Raw genomic sequence first — 20,771 nt, 5'->3', positions numbered from 1 at the left:
CTGGGAGCATGCCTTTTTCACAAGCGCTGGCGGGAGCTCAGCAAATACTCTGCAGATGGTGGTGGTCAGGCTAGCTTTGGTTCTGTGGGAGGCCATGTTGGTGATGTTCTCAACCTATGACCAAACAGTAGTCCAGTGGGTTCAGGTCAGAGGAGAAGTGGGGGTAGTGAAAGAAGAGTACAAAGTCATAGCACTCCTTCTGAAGCCAAGCGTGGGTCTCTTTGGACTTATGGGCCAGCGCCAAGTCCTGCTGCTACACCCAGGGTCTGCCAGCGGCCACCGGATTCCACCAAAGGATTACTAAATTCTTCAACACATTCAAGTACACTTTGATGTTGACTTTCAAGCTGACTTTGGAGATGTGAAGTGGCATGATGTGGCTCTCCCTTGAAAACCACACCAAAGACCATAACCGTGGTCGGAAATTTCATTGAGCTGTGCCCTCAAGCACCGAACCATCCAGATTTGCATTTTGAGGATGCTGGCAATGGTCCTGTTGTCATAATTTGAATCAGCAGAGAGCATGAGTTGTACAGCAGCACATTTCCAATCTCGCTCGTTGAACATTGTGTCACTTTTAGACATGATAGAAGGCTCCTATTGCTCTTGGAATGTAACAGAAAAAAAGAAAACCACTTTTCATCAGATGGAAATGGAATCATGCCATCTTTTCTGGGTGACAATTTTACTATTCCACCCTATAGTCAAAACTATACCATTACTTACAAGTTAATGCAATAATCTTTCAATGCTAGTGATATATGAACAAAAATTGTGATGGTAATAATGATATGAACTGAACAAAATAGAATGTGGCATTCCTTATTTAATCCCAAGCAATGCAAGATAATCCGGGCTAGTTAAAAATGAAAAGAAACTCTTCATTTATTTTTTGTTGTCATATCATTACATTTGGGTGATTATCAAAGAAATATAAGGCGTGTTAAAGGCTTAAATCTGTTTGCAATTTGCTAATGTTTAATATTTCAATTTGGAATTTCACATTTTTTCTTTCAGTGACAACATGCAGGAAAGCAATCACCATCGTCTTGTCTTTCATGTTTTTTACAAAACCATTTACAATTCAGTGAGTAAATTCCTTTCTCATTTTCCTCCTTTTTATGAAATGTAACTTAATAAAAGTTCTTTCTTTGCTGTACTTAAAACAACCATGATTCACAACTTTCGTTTCAGATATGAGGGGTGTTCAATAACTAATGCTCCTGGCCCACTTCCAGTTGTTCAATCTATCTGCAATTTTGTATGTGAAATGATTTATATCTCTATAAGATGCACACCACATGGGACTTTTGATGAAATGGAAGAAACGATCTTGTAAAACACTGGCAACCTGAATTTAAAAATGACAGGAAATCTGTGGAAACAACTTCCAGACCTGCCCTCATCTCTGCCATTGATGAGGCATCTCTCAGTAGTGCAGAGTCTAGAAATTATGATTCGTGACCATCTACATATGCATAAGATGTCAGCTAGATGGATTCTCAGGTTGCTGACACCTTTCCAGAAATGAGAATAATAAATTTGAAGATGTACCAAGATGAGTCAGTTTTTCAAAAGACTGGCTGCATAGGATAAAACTGGGGTCAATCAATATAATCCAGAGACCAAAGCCCAGTCAATGCAGTGGAAACATTTAGTCATGGTCAGTCTTCTGGGATTAGGACAGAGTAGTGATGGCAGATTTATCAGCAAAGATTTCTATAATTACTGGAGCCTGTTATGCATCACTTTTGAGAAAACTAAAAGTGTCTATCAAAATCAAGAGGTAGGGCAAAATCAACAAAAGTATCCCTCTCCTCCAAGACAACACTCTGATCCACAATGTACTTATTGCCAGATCAAAAGCACCAGCTTGTGACTATGAAATCCACCCACATCCGCTTTATTCTCCTAACTTTGAATCCATCGGCTTTCACCTCTTCCCAACCATGAAGTTATTTTTGAAAGGAAAGCATTTCCCAGATTATGCAGCCTTGATTTCCGAAGTTACATTGTTGTTGAAGGACCAATCTGAGGTGTTCTGTAAGAATAGTGTTCAGAGCTGCATTAAACAATGGGAGAAATGTATAACTCTTGTCATGAGAGGATATTTTCCTCTTTTAAATGTGAAGAAATTACAATTTCTTACATAAATAATAATATAAATTATAATATAAATATAAAATAAATATAAAAATATATAAATAATAATATAAATTAATAATATAATATATCTATATAATACTAAAACTCTGTCGTTCTTGGTTGTTTGCTTGCGCAATATCCTCCTCCTCTTACTACTACTACTACTACTCTGCCTCCTCTTCTTGCTACTACTATTACTTCTCCTCTTTACAACTACTACTACGCCTCCTCTTCCTCCTACTACTATGCCTCCTCTTCCTTGTCCTATTATTACTACTACTGGTTGACATGTATTTTCCCTACTACTACTCTAAACAGAATGACTCATGGAAATCTATATTTCTTTTTCATTTTAATATACTTTCATAGAAATGTTTCTGTTATGTCACAAAAAAACTATTTTCTTTACGTCACAAGTGTCATGCTCATACATTAATTCCATAGCTAATATAACATACTGACCCCTTAGGGGATGTTTTGCAACTATTCTATATTACAACTATACTGTCGCATTTTTCTCACAAATAAATCAACTTTGACCTGTTGACAACATATTTTTTTTTTACTGTGTACGTTTTCAGCGGCCTAATTTTTTTTTTTTTTTTTTACGTTTTAAATTATCCAAATAAACAATTGTTAATACTTTCTGCATTTTTTTTTTACATCGTTCATTTCCGTATTGCATTTAAGTTATTCTAATGCAACTTATAATTCAATGGCTGTAAGTTTTTTTGTTTTGTTTTAAAAAATAAACAATTATAAACAGAATGACTCATAGAAATCTATCAATATTCTTTTTTTCATCTTAATATACTTTCATAGAAATGTTTCTGTTACGTCACAAAAAAAACATTTTCTTTACGTCACAAGTGTTACGCTCATACATGAATTCCATAGCTAATATAACATACTGAACCAACGAGTCACGGGTAGTCTAGTAATAATATAAAGCTTTTATTATTAAAATACATTACAATTAAGAAATAAAAATGTTCTTTTTAAGTGTTTCTGGAGAGTTCTAAAAATAGAACAGGAAAGTATTATTTTTCAAGGGCTCCAGAAAGTTCCAAGTTGTAGTGTCCCATTTTATAAATTCTAGAAAGTTCCATTCACAATAACTATAAATAGATGCTAATAGTGTCATAATTTCAGTTATATCAGCTCTGAGAAGGAATGCTATTTTGGGGTGACCTTTCAACTATTTTTGACTCTGGCTTATTTTTTCTGGGAGAAAATACGATTGTAAGGAATTCCTGAAACAAGCCAATTACAAACACCCACATAGAGAACTAGACTCTTGGTAAATATTGATTTTCTGATCTTATATTCTGACTAAAGTAATATATTATTATTTCTCAAACTCTGCTATTATTTACACCACGTAAAAGCTAGATTAACCTAAAACCGGATTTATCTCCCTCACAGTCCTTTTACTCATAAATATGTTTTCACTGCTTATCTGTACAATAAATTTTATTTTTCTCTTTAACTTCTTTTCTTTTTTTTTTTTTCAATATATGTTGTGTGTCTTCTCCTAGACATTTTCTTGCATGTAACACTCTGAGTAGTTCGTATATAGAGAAAGACTAATAATTGTTTCATTGTTTTACTGCCATGAGAAGTATTGAACACACCTCTTAGAACTTTAATAATGAAGTGGACCATAGCAACAAGTGTTGTTTCTTTGAAGGCATTCTTTTCAGATTGATAGTATGTTGAATCAAAGATGGTGGACTGTAGATCACTACTTAATGATCATCACTGTTATTAAAACAAGTCACAACACTTGCTTGACGTTGTCTTGATGGAATTCAGCATCAACTAGTTGAGGATGATCTCTTCCGTTTATCACAGCCCTTTTTTCATAGAAGAGATATTGCTAGTCTCTCTCTACTCTATTCTTATTTCCATGAAATGTGCTCGACTGAGCTGTAATACCTGATGCCTCCTTATAAAACATTCACAGCAAGAATTTGTCTTCCTACCAATATGAAGAATATCTTTCCTTTCTTTCCCAGTGTGCCTAACATCAGGTGAAATATTCCCAACAATGCGTCTTCGCAAGAGCTTCCTGCTTGTAGAACACATTGCCATGGGGCTGCTTTTTTGCAGATTACAACTTGGGTATCTTCAAAGTCAATGTCAATAGATTCCTATCTAGATTTGTCCCTACAAGTTGATTCCGACAATCATTTCATCTCATTAACTCTTATCCTTGAGTGGCATTTAGTCTTGATTCAGTAAAAAAAAAAAAAATTATGCTAATGAGTCACCACTTACCAAGGTCAAAGGCCACTCGAGGATAAGCGTTAATGAGAATGCCAATTGAATGATGAACAATATTAAGAGAGGATTGAAAATGATAAAATGGTGAGAATTTGATTACATAAGTCAATGGCAAGCTTGTTCATTTTCTGGAAAGTTTGGATGTTTGATGATGTTCAGTACATGTGGGTTTTGTTCAATTGTTGATCTTTTAAATGTTGTAACTCAGCGGATCTGTAAGTTCATAGAATGGTAGGGTCATTGCAGTTGATATTTCAAAGGCATTCAGCAGAGTATATCATTCTAGCCTTCTGCACAAATCAAATATGATGACTACATCTAAGAAATTTCATCAAACGCTAGACATAAAGTAAACATGGAAGTTTAACAACTGGTTTTGTGAACTTGTATAAGTTTAGAAACAAATTCAGGTGATCCTCTAAAATGTGATCACTTAAAGCCTAATAAATGTAAAACGGAGGTTAAACCAGTTGTGATGAGTGTGCTTATGTAAGAATATAATGCTTTTAAATTTTTTACAATTATTTAATATTTTTCTTTTTGTTTTCCAGTTATTTGTGGTCTGGGCTGATTGTCATATTTGGTATCGTTTTGAACATCTACAGCAAAAATCGTAAAAATATGAACATCCCTTTGTTCTACCTTTGGAATTACATCATCGGTCGAAGATCACGTCAGAAGTATTCAGGACTTGAGAGAGTTATTTAATCATTTCGGAATGGCAGAAATTTTCACGTTTATCATTAATTTTATACCTTATTTCAGTAATCACCTTTCATGATTTTTTTCTAATTTTTCTGGAAGTACATTTTCTTAAGATTGTATTTATTTTTAATATCACAATCCTGGTTTTAATTGAAAGATTGAATTTATTTTTATATATTTTTGGACCTTTTTTTAGCTTTTGGCTCTTATTATGCCAGGAAGGAAAAGTTCAACAATGACAATAACGATGAATACTAACACAATAATTCTGTAATATAGCAATTTTAAATGGTGTATGTTTTTGGAATTCTAATTTCTTTATTTGCCAAATTTCAAATTGATTATAAGTAACTTTTTATATGAAAACACTGAAGTTAATATAAAATCATTCTCTTAAAGAAATAGAATAAATATATAATAGGGTCCTGGATATGACCTTAAACTATATCCGATGGTGAGGCCCCAGCTTGTGGGCTTTGGGGAGTGTGGAGCCACCCTTTAATTGCCATTGCTCCCAGGTCCACTCTGACCCGGAGTGGTAGTACCTGTTAGGGTCCCAACTCCTAACTATGGGCTAAATAGAAACTGACTTGAAAAAACATATTCTACTAAAAAACTTTTCTTCCAAATCACTGGATTCGGTATTAAATAACCTGAAAAGGGTTGATATGCCGTAAAACAAAACAACCAACCAACCAAATATATAATAGCTATTTGTATTATTTGGAATATTCCAACCAGTGATGTGATGATTCCAATATTTTTCCGGATTCTGATACAATTACCAATTCCATACTAAATTCCCATTTTTGATACAATTACTGATTCTGTTTCTTTATAAATCTCTGAATATTTAACTATAAAGTTGCTACTTTTTCCTGATTGCTATAAAAACGTTAAATGTGCAGATATTTTCTCAAATGTAAAAATACGCTTGGGAGGGATGATCTATTGATGTTTGTTTTACTGGTAGCTTAAAAATCAATAAATGTTTATTATTTTATCATTACTACCAGAAGCAGAAGTGTTTGCTTTAAACAAAATAATATAAATTGACAAAAGAATTGCTTTTAGCATTGAAAAATATGGACCAAAAAGTTCCTATTTTTCCGGTTCCCAATTCTGATTAATCGTCCCAACACTAATTCCAACTACTTTTCTCAACTTGGTTATTGACAACGTTTTGGCTGATGTAACTTCCAATCTTAAGGTGTATCTTTTTGAACTTGAGAATTTTTATTTCGAACTTGGAAACCTATACAGAATTTCAACCTGACCTATTCAATCTATGAGGATACATTGTTCTTGTTTTGTCAGCCTTGACTGAGTAGAAGTGTTAATTATGTTATTCTTAGTATCGCCTGTAGTTAGTATTGAACCACCAACCTTATTCATTGCATCACATGTCTATAGGATATATGGCACAACGTATAAAGGCACTGATTAATAAGTTCTAAGTGACAGTCTTCTGGAGGTTGAAGGTTCAATCATTACTACAGATGATAATGATTAAGAATAATAACATTTCTACCTGGTCATGGCTGATGAACTGAGAACAATCTATGTAGTTAAGTTTGAAATTCTGTATAGGTTCCTGAATTTAGTATGAAAATTCTCAATTTTGAAAAAATGCACATGAGAAAGAATGAAGTCATATCTGCTGAAGTTTTGTGAAAATAACAACGAAGATATGTAATACAATTTATCAGTCGTCATCTAAAACATTCTCCAAAATATAATAGCCATGTTAGATTTTCACTAGTATCTTCGATGATATAATTTATTCATTTGGATCTTATTTTAAATAGAGAAATTAAAATAGATTGTACTTTTAAACAGAAATTAAGATGTTTTATTTATTTGTAGACTATTATTCTCATCTTTTATAGTTGTTGTTTAATGATGTTTCGGCAAACTATTCCTCTGGCCTTCGTCAAGTTGTAATAAACTGTGGACCTTCAGACTTTGAATCTCTACAGTTCCAGGTGAGCATTGTCTAAAGATAATAATTTCAATCCTACTCAAAGCCAACCAGAGGATAAGTTGGCCAAAATGTGGTGAGATGGCAACAATTATGGAAGGCAGTAATTACTGAAGATACAGTTGAAGATTCAGCATTCCTATCCCGACGCAGTTAACAACCTGATGGAAGCCAGAGGAATAATTGACTGAAACGTTGTTAAACAACAACTATAAAAAAGATGAGGATAACTGTCCACAAATAAATAAAAATATACAAATTGTTCATCTCAAAAGAATTTCAATAATTGAAGAAATTAAGATAAATCATATTCTGTTTAAAACTTAACATGCATCTTTATTTATTTATTTGACTATTTTTAAGGACTGTGGTCTAAGTTAAGTCACCATCTTGTGGGGAATCTGTCAGTTGTGTTTAAAATGGGCTTTCATAAATTTTATGTGAAAAAACGAATCATTTTATAAAAAAGAATAAAAGCGAAAACAGAAATGAAATGTAATATATGCATATTTATACAAAAATATTTATTTACAAAATTCAAAATTGTGAACATGTTAACTTCTCATTCATGTTTGTTAACAAAGTTGTTTGCATGAGTTGTTTGTGTTTTTGTGTTTGTCAATTTCAAAAGGTTGTTGTTTCTCTTTGTAGAACAAGTTAAAGTGTAGATACTTGTGTAGATTGGTGATTTTTTTAAAACCAACTCATTCAGGTAAAAACAATATTACGTACTTATGTATCATGTTTAAATAATTATAAATTTCAAAGATTACAGAAAATGATCAAGTAGAAAAAAAAATTACAAGTAAAAATAGAAATTATCGAATTTTATTGTATTTTTTAATGTGAAAGTTGTGCAACTAATTCAGTATGACAGACCTATCGTCCTTGAATTAAATTAAGAGTCAGCCATTTTTAAGTACAGAATCTCAGAAAATAATTGTGGATGATTTTTTGTTAAAAATACACCTGGCACATCTACTGGATCATTTTTCGTAATTTTTAGAATTTATATTAATTTTGACATGACAGGTAAGTACATCATAATGTTTCCACCTGAAATGTGTTGCTTTAAAAAAATCATCAATCAATACAAGCACCAAAGTGTATGTACTTGCCTGCATTCGTTTTGCCAGTCAGTATTTGTGTATGCATGTGGCATCATAAATAAGTTAATAGTAGTTTTTGTTCATTTATCCCGGCTAATAACCGAGAAGCATCTGTCGAGGCATGTTGACTGTTTGTTACTACTGTCTTGACTTCTTTTGCCATTTGATACGAACTGCCTCTGTTGATCCTTTTTTATTGAAAAGCTTGGGATCCCAAAGCTTGTTAATTTTAGAGGGAAAATAATTTTTAATCTGTGAACGTAGTTGTAAACATAACTTGTGAGTTTAAGATGTAATTTTTAGGTTTATCACATTTGTTTGTGTTCACGTTATTACTTCATAAACCTAGAATTTAAAGATATTTTAATCTTATAAAATGTTCTTAAAATTTTTTTTGGTGCTTGTCCAGAACTCCACTCCAAGTAAAAACAAGAATAAAGAAAAAAACAAAAATATGGTTATGTACCTGTGACAGAAAATATTATGCATACCAAAAATCACATAAATTGATCAAGTAGTTTTATTTCTAAATAAGAAAATCAATTGTAATGGCTAAGCAACAAGTGACGATCTTGCAACATCAACTTGAAAGAATAAGGGAAATAACTCCAAATTCAAACTTTTGCAAGATTAAAAAAAAACATACTAAACAGAGGGATAAGAGCATTTGAAAAACTCAAATTCACTTAAAATAATTTTCTTTGTAAAACTATAACAACTTGATCAATTTACATGATTTTTGATGTGATATTTTCTTTGTCATGGATACATACATCATATAGATTTTTCTTTATTCTTATGTCTTTATGAGGTGGGGGTTTGAACAAGTACTTTATACATACATACATACATACATATATATATATATATATATATATATATATATATATATATATATAAGTACTTTTAATTGATTTGAAAATGGCTGAATTTCCCAAATATTTAAAATTTAAGAATTGCATATGTTATACAACTATTAATTATTGCCAGTATTTGTTTTAATAATAATATTAATACTAACAAATAATATATTATTGTGTATGGCACTCAGGTGAACTACAACCCATCACTAATGCACATATATAATACATAGGATGATAAAAATTTGTCAGAATTGAACAGTGTGTGTCATGATGAACATGTATGTATGAGGGAAAATTTGTTGAGTATGAAGATTTTAAAGGATGCAATGTCTTGGCAGCCAACAGCTGATGCAGGCAGTTGCTCTATACTCCAGCAATTCTGAGTGAAAAGAAATGTTTCTGAAAGTCATGTGATTTTCTTGCTTCGTAGGCATGTCCACCTGTGTTTAACACATCGGTGCAAAAAGATGCTCAGGAGTTCTTATTGGTGAGATGGTTGATAATTTTTGCAGGTGTTTACCAAGTCTAGTTGTTAGACGTGGGAACTTCAGTGAATTTAATCTCAGTGAAAGAAGTACAACAGGTCTCTCACGGAGGGTATTTGCTTGGTTGTACATCACTGAAGTTTTCAGATATTCAATAGTTTAAGCAAGTTGAGGGGGTGCACACTGATGATATGAATTCTAAATTCGGTCACAATATTAGTTATATATTGTTTTATATAGATATAATACTCAATATTGTTTTATATAGATATAATACTCAATATTGTTTTATATAGATATAATACTCAATATTGTTTTATAGATATAATACTCAATATTGTGAATATAAACGTGACAAAACATTATCTTACAGATTTACTTCTAATAGCAATAATAAAAAAAGGTTAAACTTCTAGGTACTCTAGATATTATACAGGGTAAGTGAAATATTCCCATGCACTTAATTGCACTATGATCAAACAGCAAAATAATAAAACAGAAAATAATGGAAACAGCTATACAAGACTTTATTTCTATATTAAAAAAAAATATTAATATTTATTTATAGAGACATATACAGGTTTCACTGCACTGACATGACATTTTTGATCTGTAGTTATTAATAACTAAGATTTGATTAAATGAAAAATATCTGTCTTTTCTTTAGGTTTTTATATTGAAAAATAAATAAGATAAAAAAAAATAGGTGCACAGGAGCACTACAATAACCCGTATAAATAATAATATTCTTAAAAGTTTTGAATTGATTAAGCAACATTTATATTTCATCATTTTATCTTCATGTTTCATGATGACTTCTGTCTGTTGCTATTTTGTTTGTCTTGCCTGGTAGAATATAGTTATGCTTTGTCTTGAGCAACCTATATGGCTTTGGGCCATCAACACTTATGTGGGACACAGTTTGGAGTGTTTCGAATGACTGATGGCAAGTGATGTGGTTGTACCACTTGAGATGTCATTGTGTGATGCAAGTTCTCATAGAAACCGTTAAATTAGCACCAACAATTTTCTTCACCTGATGCACTATAGCAAAGGATCATGGTGTTTTTATAATTTGTCGATGACAACACCTTGCAGCCATATAAAGAGTACAGGTCAGACATGTGTCATAGGTTGCCTCTCACACATATAATGGGATTCCTGTGTTTTTGTAAAATTGTCGAAAGACTCTCCATTCATCAAATATTAACCCGGTTGATAAACTATTGTCCAAATGAAAAAAATTCTTAGTAATTTTTTGTATTTCACACTAATTAGAGGGCAAAGAAATATATATAAAAAATAAAATAAAATGCAGATCCATTACAATATTATCATTTTTTTTTTTGCCCTGTAATTTTTGTTGTAAATTTTAATAATGGAATCCATTTAATGTATTGTATATATTTTGGTGATCATATCAAATATCTCTTGAAAGATTTAGCTGACAGAAAAACAAATCATTTATTTTGTATTCCAAAAAAAATAAAAATAAATACAAGAAATTGAGGTAAAAAAGAACAAACAGCAAAATTTTGTAAAATGAAATTTTCTAAAAACACAAGTGTTCAAAAGTTTTTTTTTTTTTCATATATCCTATTTTATATACATTCCATTAAAATGAATTTACAGAATGTGTTGCAGTCTGTGTTTCTTTTGTCTCTTTTGGGTTTATTTTTTATACATGTGAACCAGTGCTCACCTTTAACGGTATGGTTGTCTTCAAGTCCAATGTGAACAAATTCTTGATGAGCCATCCCCGTAAGTAGTCCAATTTACTAAATTTCCACTACTAACGATTACTATGACATGTTCCCTTTGACCACTGTACATGCATTAACCCTTATCCTTGAGGCGCCTCTGGGCCTTGATAAGTGGTGACTCCTTTGTAAAAAAAACAAAAAAAAATTGGAAACCGCATCAGGGTTGGTGATTGTTGTTGAGAAGGAGCACATAATCTCGCAAGGTTGTAATGTGAGCTATATTTACTTTTAGTTTTATGCAAAGTGGGTAAAAAGTGGATGGAAACCCTTTGTGAAAATTAAGAAATGTTCAATCTTTGTGAAATTTTGACAATAGATATTAGACATCAATTTCCTCAAATTTCAGTTTTGTTTGAATATTATAAAGAGTTTTTATAGGGCATAACATGAGCATATCCTCCCATTTTAAAAATTCAAATATTTCAGTTTTCCATGGGATTTTATCCATAATCATTAGATATCAATTAAAATTTCCTAAATTTCAATTTCTTCTTAAGACCCCTTTAGATTAAAATTTTAGACATTTTCTAGAATAAAAATCATGTAGTGGATTTTGGTAAAAATTAGAATAAGGATTCTAGAAATAAGGTTTAATAGAATTCTATCTTGATGTTAAGCTTTGTAAAGTGTCTTGAAAATGGTGTAAAATCGTTTTGTTCAGGAAATTAATTTTACCCATCCTGGACGGATATTCTCCTAGGGAAAAAAAATGAAACCTTGTTCCATATGAGTCTGGTATAGCAAAGACTCAAGTAAATTATCTGCTCGTTTGGTAAAAGGATAAAAATCTCTTGAAAGTAATATCTGGTCAGCTCAAATTAGTTATTTGCAATTTTGCATTGGAGAAAGCTTCAGAAGTAAATATAAAGTTTATTCCCAGGAGAAAGATGTGATAATTGAATGCAGAACATACCAAATGCAACATTTAGAGATCAAGTAATGGAACGTTTGGCTACCAGATCCACTAGTAAATATGTGGAAGAACAGTGAAAGTAAGTAGAAGGCTGCATTGTTGGAACTAACAAATCGTGTAACATTTTAATGTTAAATGAGAGGAAGCACATTGTTGTTTACATTACAATGCATATATTTTGCACATGTGCACTCTTAACAGTGAGCGATCAAGGAAACGGATGAATAAAGTCTGTATACACACATGCGCAGATGTTGGTCTTCATTCTCTCAATTATTGCTTTTCTATGTGAGAGCTGTGATCCTTTTGTGATGGTTGGCCTCCTCTGCTAAGCTAATCAAACAAAACTACTCGTACATAAAAACACAGTGGAGACTTGCTGCTGTTTCAAAAGTTTTATTAGAGAGATTACTCATTGGGAGAAAAGATCACAATGTCTAATTACTTATTTACTTAGAGCGTGTTCTAACTAATTACTTCCTTAATTTTCTTAATTTGTCCTGATGATGGCGACGCATGGGCAGAGTTTAAAGGCAACATTTGCTTAGATTTCTACATTCTTGGGCGCATCTCTTCTCTATCACTTTTGATGAGGCACTCTAGAAACTCTGTTTATCCTCGAATACATGATAACCTTTCTATTTTCATATCACCCCTTTGCATTTCTCGCGCGTTTTGTCTAGGATGCTAACATTTGACCACTGTTTGAATCACGCTATCTGCAGCTGGGTATATTTCTGTTTGTTTCCAAGTTATCCTGACATGTGCGAATCCATACTAGTTAACTCAATTACTATTTATCGACGCAGGGTCCCAATATATAACAATCAGACTTGTGAGTCAACAAAAGGGCCCCCAAAGCATAGGGTGACATGATGGTGGAATGAGGAAGTTGAGAAGCATATCAAAGAAAAATTGAAACAATAAAAAGTTTACTGAATAAGGAAATATAAATGACGGCAAAGAGTGAAAGAAGAACAGTATGCAAAGGTGAAAAGGAGGCTCTGTTTCCAGATATACTCTAAAGGGATGACCTAAAGAATGAAAGATTCAGGATAGCAAAAGGAATGGCAAAGACAAATATTGATATTATTGCAGAGAAGTGCATATGAAATGACAATAGAGTGTTATCAACAAATTGATAAAACAAGAAGGATGCTTAGAAATGCCACTATAAGAAATTGTTGGATGCTGAGTTTTCATGGAACTCTGGGAATCTAGTTGCAGAAGTAGTATCTGATTTAGTAAAAGAATTGCAAAAAAATGGTACAAGAAATTATGAAAAAGACAGCAAGACCCTCATGTATTGTTGGACAAATGTTGAAGGTTGTGAGTGAAACAGGTATTAAGATGATCACAAACTTGACAAATCAGACCATAAAAAAGTTTTTTCAAAAAACTGGGATCTTAGTACAATTGTAAACTGTTACAAGCATAAAGGAGTTCTAGATAGATACTTAAAGCTGATGGATCATGTCCTGAAAGTGATTGAGAGAATAATTGCGCCGCAAATATCAAAAGTATAGATGAAATAAAGTTTGGTTTTATGCTTAGCCAAGTACCACTAATCCCGAGATAAATGCAAGAGATATTTTGATAAGAAAAACTTGTACTTTGCCTTTGTTGATCTTGCATTTCAACCTTGTGTCATCATTATTAAAATAAAAAAAACACACACATGAAAGTTTATAATTAAACCTTGTGAGTTGCTTGTTCTTGTATGGGCTCTTTCCATGATCCTTCTTGACCAGGGGAATGACACCTACAAATAAAGTCTTTCATAGCTTGAAAAGACAAAACAAAACTGTTGGAAGATAGAATGGAGTGGAGGTAGATTTATTTAACTTGAGCTTCATTCCAGATCACTGACTAGTGATGGTGGGGAGAGACAAAGAGATTGATAATCACTGTTTAATTAAATATCAGCACATTTTAAACTAGCATGTTAACATGTGAAGTGCTTTCAGGGAACTACAGACTTCTCTCCCTCACTCTCTCTTTGAGCCATGTGACAACCCTGGTTTCTATCAATTTTATCAGTCAAGCAATTCTAACCCATGTTCAACTAGTTAACCCTGACTGACCTTTCATTTCCTATTATTTTCAACTAACCTATATACTAGTGAGTTTACTTACCAAATATTTAACATCAAGAGATACTGTCTGGTTGGTTTTGCATAAACAAGCGGTCAATAAGTGTTTGGTGAATTTTGTTCAAATGCTCAAAGCTGTATTAGAATTGATAGCTTTTAATGTTAAAGTAGGAATACATCAGGGTTCTGTACTGAGTTCATTGTTGTTCATTTTTATGTTAAAAGTATTCTCCATGAAGTTTAATACAAGTTGTGCAAGAAAGATGCTGTATGCTAACGATTTAGTACTTGCATGTGCAACAATTGAAGGTCTAGTTGTTTAACGTAGTACACGTTTACACACGAAGACTCAACATGTTGTAGCAGAATATGTCACAAGGAACACAGAACAAGTAATGACGATTCCTTTTTTGGAACAATGATATTTATTTCCTCATTCTCCTGCCATGCATGACTTCTCTTTATTGCTGTGACGTCACACACGTCTCTAATGTGATCGTCTTCTCTTACGTGCTCTCTTCTTTTTATAGTTTTTTGGTTTTTCCTTACGGTGACGTCATTTTACATTTCATATGCATTTGCATACACACATCCACGCTCTGTTACACTTGTTAAGTTAAAGACTTGGAGGAATGCCATGAAAAGTAAAGGTCGGAGAGTGAGTGTTGCCATTCTTACATAACACATTCCCAGAACTAATGTATACCTTAAAATAATATTATATATGCTTTGGGATGCAAGTAAAAACAGGAACAACATGAACTAAAAAAGGGGGTCACTGCTTATTGTAACAGATGCAGACTAATTTCAAAATGATGATCAGTGCTTGTAGTGTTGGAAAGTTCTGCTCAGTTTGTGGAAAAGAAATCGGGTGCAATTTAATCTTTCATGGTACTTGTAAGAATTAGGTACACAAGAAATGCAACAAAATTACAGATAGGTTGAAAGATGATAAATCAGTTTGCATGCAAGAAGTGTAAGACAACGAAAATTGATGAAAATCCAGATGTGGAGACAGTCTATTTGAATGATGAAGTTGAGATTCAAAAGTTTTATTACCTTGGTGATACTATTGGATCACAAGGTGGAGCAGGTACTAGTGCAATCGAAAGAGTTAGGAGTAGATGGAGTAAATTCAGGAAACTTTTGCTATTACTAACCAGCAGAGTGTTATCACTGTTGATCAAGGCGAAAGTCTATCAGGCATGTGTATTCTTCATTTATTTGAATTTCGTTGTAATCATCTTATTCTTATAATTGTATTATCCCCTGTTAGGACTTGTTCATATCATTTCGTTGCATTATACTAAGAAGATTAAGATAGAGTTTGGAAATGAAGGTTTATTGAGAAAAAAATATTGAATAAAAATACCATTTACATGTAATTCTGTAGGAGATCCTCTTAAATAGACAATTTCTGATCAGTCACTTCACTGTCTGCTGATCAAACTCAATCACCTTTACCCTCAAGTTGCCTATGGACCTTGATAAGTAGTGATTCGTTTGTAAAACAACAAACAAATAGAAATAACAATCTTGACTTAAGAGGAACTATTAGATAGACAGACAAAAAGACTGGCAGACAGTGCCCATAGTCGCATGGAGCTCTCAACAGTTTTTTGTGTCGGCGTTAAAACTGACCATCTGTGTCAATATGCAAATCTAACCATTCTTTCTTGCTTTTGTTGCATATGACATCACATCCATGGACCCCTCTTCTCATATCATTTGAAGCCTTGTGATCCTCTCCGTTTCAGACAAACTAAGGTTGTTTTGTTTCTTCTACTCTTCTTTGTCACCCCAAACAAGGCATATTGTCACTTGCAACATAAGGGGTTACTATTTGGGATCAAGTTCAACAGGGAACTGTTGGAAGTTAAGCACATGTTGAGCAGATGTCTGTTCAAATTATATTTAAACTACTGCAGGTTAGTACAGTAAGAGAAGCAGGAAATGGAGAGAGAATTTTAAAGTGTAGCAGTTTGAGGGAAGAAACTATTAATACTTGACTTTCCGGCATCTAGGAACCTCTATAGTGAAGGGGTGGGATTTTGCTGTTTGTCGAGTTAATTAGGAGTATGTACGTTGAAGGGGGATAAGTGCTATAGATTCATTAGAGTACATTCCATTAAAGTACTTGCAAAACAGGCACAGGGATGCGCATTGCAGCAATATGATAGAGATTAGAGCTTGCCTAATAGTGTGGGACTTATTAGATTTCAGACTCTTTTTAGGACCTTATCTAAGAATGAGAGACTAGTGAAGATGTCCCAGCCCAGATGTGGTAACAATACTGTATGCATGGGCGAATTGTGACTTTGTAAAGATATAGAATGCTCTCTGGTGTAAGTAATTTTCTAACACGGTACAGGGAGATCACCTTCTTTGCAGCAGCCTTAGCAATGTCCTTAATGTATTTGTTCCAATTTATGTTGCCTGTGAGTGTTAGACCGAGGAGTTTGAAAGATAGGCTTTCAAGTAAGGTGCTATAGCAATCTTTGGTTGAGAAGATTTTTTTTTTTGCAGTTGTCAAAGGAAAGAAGTTTAGTCTTAGTAGCATTAAATGTTATCAGCCATTTACAGCCCCATTCTAGTAAAAACTGAAGGTTATTTTCTAGAGTTTCTTCCATTGCCTTGGATATGTTGTGTACATTCGTTTTTCCCCTTATGAGTATTATAGAGCATGGTGTTATGAGCCAAATATATCCATCTTGGACACAATTTTATCAGGGAAGACACATTGTGCTAAAATCCAAATACACTCGTGTTTGAACATTTATGATTGATCATTATTAATCTGCTTATTGTGACGACTGTATTTCCATGAAGCATTCTTAGTATAATGGACACTGATGCAAACTATGAAATCAACAAAGACAAATTCAGTTCCAGTTAGATTTATTGCATTCATTTGGTAAGGCTATGAATTCACACCTCCACTATTATGGACAAAGGTATGAACCTGTGGAAACATTTGCACTGGTGCACTCTAGAGTGATGTTAGAAATGAAAAGTCTGTTTTATTAAGTAAAAATGAAGTTTCAATTAGAAATTAAAAGTTACAAATTTAAATTGACGTATTCAGGAAATGACATTATGTACAGGAAATCTCAAGCTAACAGTAGAAAAGTTAGTGAAATCTTTGAAAGAGAATAGACATGTTCAGGACAGCTGCACTCTTTTATGCAGAAAACCAATGCAACACAAATGTTGCTAATCTTAATCTTCTTGTCTATGTGTTCTTCAAAATTGTCTGATCTATTCTCTGCTTCCTTTGTTCCAGCTCGTTTGACTCGTTGGTCTAGTGGTCTACTTTTGATACCTCATTGTAGTACAGCTTCCTATTCTAGTAGCTTCTTTACAAGAACTGAAAGGTTGTGGTACTCTCTTTTTGCTGACTGTTTTCCTATTTACCTTGTTTTGTTAGCTCCTTACATTAAGTGGTTTCATGTCTTGTCTGGAGCGATTTTCTTTAAAAAAAATGTATATGATATTTAAAGTAAAAAACTTCCTCCAAGTTGCCATTGGGCCAACTAAACACAACAGCTGTTAACTGGTCAAATATTGAATAAAGGATTTGTTGTGAGGAGAACTGCAATACAAGTACAAACGTGCTCCATACACATGGAAAAAAGAAAATCTGTTCAAGTAATTGTTTTCAATAAAATCATTAAATCCCTATTATTTGTATCATTCAGACTAGTGTTCTCATCTTGAATGTTATTTTCACAAAGTTTTAGTTGATATAACTTCCAACCTTTTTCAGGTGTATCTTGTCAAACTCAGGAATCTTTCTGTCAATCTCGGAAATCTGCATAAAATTTTGAATGGAACCTGTTATTTAATTCACAGAGGTAGCGTGATTTTTTTCCCATTAGCCACGATTGGATAGACGTTCTAACTTATTTACAATTGCATTTTGAGTGTTGCTTGCACTGAGGATTGAACCTTCGATCTCCAGAAGATTATAACTTACAACTGAACTTTATCAATGCTCAGTGCGGGTTATTTCACGCACACTTGCTTGGTGATCTTATACAGCCTCTCTTGTTTTCTTTGTACTACTGCCTCCTATGCGTTAGCTGCAAGTTGTTCCATAGCCTCTCTCTTGTCTCGGTGTGCAAGTGTCTTTAACAAAATACACCTAAAGAGATTAGAAGTTAGATCGTCCGAAATATTCTGAAAATAACACTCAAGATGAGAACAGTAGTCCAAATAATCTAAATAGTACAAATTATCAATCCTCATTTAAAAAATGCAGAAACAAAACCATTATATTTAATGTTTTCTTTGACAAAAAATGTGTAATATTTCATATATAAAATAAAGTCGGTTGGATTTACAAAGTAGACTTCAATAACAATGCAGCTATCAAATCGATAATTGATTCTAACTAGCTAATTATTTCTCATAAGTATCACTCTGAGATATGGGCCCCAAACATTTCTGATCTGCAAAGTGTTGATGTTAAGATCAGGTGAATTTGAGACTACAAACTTGAAGAAAGGGTTTCATCAACCGTGCTTCATCAGAATCTTGGTCCTGGTGGGATTATGGATGCTTTCAGTCATCTGCTAAACAAAAAGGTCTTTTTTATGGAATTCCTGGAACCGCCTCTCATCTCTCTGAGATTAGCATTTCCTCTTCTATTGTTTGGAGATTACCCTTTCTCCTATTTGCTTTCTCTTAATCCATATTTCTCTTTAATTCTCGTTTTTCTTTTTCTTTCTTTCCCCTGACAAGGTTCGTACAAACTTGCAAAGGTCCTTAAATTTAGACTTTTTGCAAAAGTCCTTAAATTTAGACTTTTGCATTGAAAAGGCTTTATTTCTATTGCTTTGAAAATATGAAAAATGCCTGGAAAATTATTTCTTGAAAAGGCCTTGAAAATTGTATTCTTTATGCCTAGTAAAAATTTGTGTTAAAATATTAAAAATAAAATCGAAATAAATACTATTAAATTATTTTTTTAAGTATCAATAAAAATACCATTAAAATATTTTTTACATATTAAAAATAAAATCAGAATAGATCGTTCTAAAATAGCATAGTAGTACTATACAATACAAGAGTTACGTTCATTTATCACAAAACCACTTTAGTTATGTGGTAGTTTTGTGATAAAGATTCAAATCTTTGTCTATTTTTGTTCTCATTTATAATTTAATTTTTTGTGTAGTGCGTGCACAAGAGGGGAGGAATATTGGCGACTGCCATAAATAAAATTAATCCCTCCTCTCTAAAAAAAATACTTTCCTTGGGCGGACAGGACTCTCCAATGGTGAATCCCCCCACCCCCAATTGTGATAATTAAAAATGAGGATAGCCCAAAAGTAATAGACCCAAAATAATGGACAAGATGACAGCCATCTTGGTTGAAAATTTAAAAGCCGTAAAGAGAGTTAATATTTGAGATGAAATAAAAAGCATTTAAAAGCACTAAAAACATTAAAAAAAAAATGATGCAGGTAGATTGCAATTAACTTTTATTGTCTATGATAACATTTATTTGTTGTATATTTGATTTTTGATCGCTTTTTCGAATTGCTGTGGATTGTAAAACAAACCCCAAATTTTGTTGTTTTGAAAACTTGAATTTTGTCTGGAGAAAGCTTTGAAAAGCCTTGAAAAGTCATTGAAAATCTGTATGAACCCTGTGTGAGGTCCTTCTCTCTCTTTAATTATCCCCCCCCTCTCATGAAGTCAATTCTCATCATCTGCAAGGTGGTCTCTTGCTTAACATAAAACATGTGGCCTACTGCCAACATCAACTGTGCTTTATCAGAAACTTGGTATTGGCGGGATTATGGAGGCTTTATGCGAATAAGCTATGTACAGTGTGACACTTCTTGCATCAAGTTAATAACATGTCTGAATATCTCAGGCATTAAAGAACATGGAAGACTGAGAAAGATTTAGCCTGAGTGCATGAGAAATGATATGACTGCATGAAATCTGGCTGATGTCAACCGTTTTAGTTGGATCACATGGAGAGTAGTCATGAAATGTTGCCCATCTCCTGTCTTCTAACAAATTTTATCTTAGTTCTTTGTCAAGGTATGAAATAACTTATTTGCAGGTGGCATTCTCTAGGTTGGAGAGTATTACAGAAAGGGCACATATACGAGGAAGCAGCTAACAATGGTATGGTTATGAATATTTATTTATGTATGACACAAGGTTAAAAATGCAACATTATTAATATCTAGATAATATTTGAAAGTTTCTCTAGGATTCACTCAGAGCCACAGAAATGTGCTTTGTACATATCTGAATATGCTGTCAATAGAGAACGAGGAAAACCTTTTCCTATATACTAATGAGTTTATCGATGCTAAAAGGCCACTCGAGTTAAGTGTTAATGAGTTTGAGGATTGAAACTGGACAAAATTGGCTTATTTAAGACCTGACTCGAGTTTGTAAGAAAC

General features: G+C 33.0%; 1 protein-coding gene across 2 annotated transcripts in view; it reads left to right on the top strand.

The window, feature by feature from the left end:
- LOC145259143 (adenosine 3'-phospho 5'-phosphosulfate transporter 2-like) overlaps positions 1 to 11,208 on the top strand; it is a 151,878-nt gene extending 140,670 nt beyond the window's left edge. For both annotated transcript variants that reach the window (XM_080116854.1, XM_080116845.1), the window contains exons 9-10: positions 1,018 to 1,087; positions 4,983 to 11,208. In XM_080116854.1, the coding sequence (XP_079972980.1) occupies positions 1,018 to 1,087; positions 4,983 to 5,139 (227 nt within the window). In that variant the 3' untranslated portion in view covers positions 5,140 to 11,208. The remainder of the gene's footprint in view (positions 1 to 1,017; positions 1,088 to 4,982) is intronic.
- Positions 11,209 to 20,771: the final 9,563 nt, after the last annotated feature.

This window comes from Euprymna scolopes, chromosome 3, assembly GCF_053919585.1.
Source record: "Euprymna scolopes isolate OS-2025 chromosome 3, ASM5391958v1, whole genome shotgun sequence".
NCBI lineage: Eukaryota > Metazoa > Mollusca > Cephalopoda > Sepiida > Sepiolidae > Euprymna > Euprymna scolopes.
This window is presented reverse-complemented; position numbering and strand designations above follow the sequence as displayed.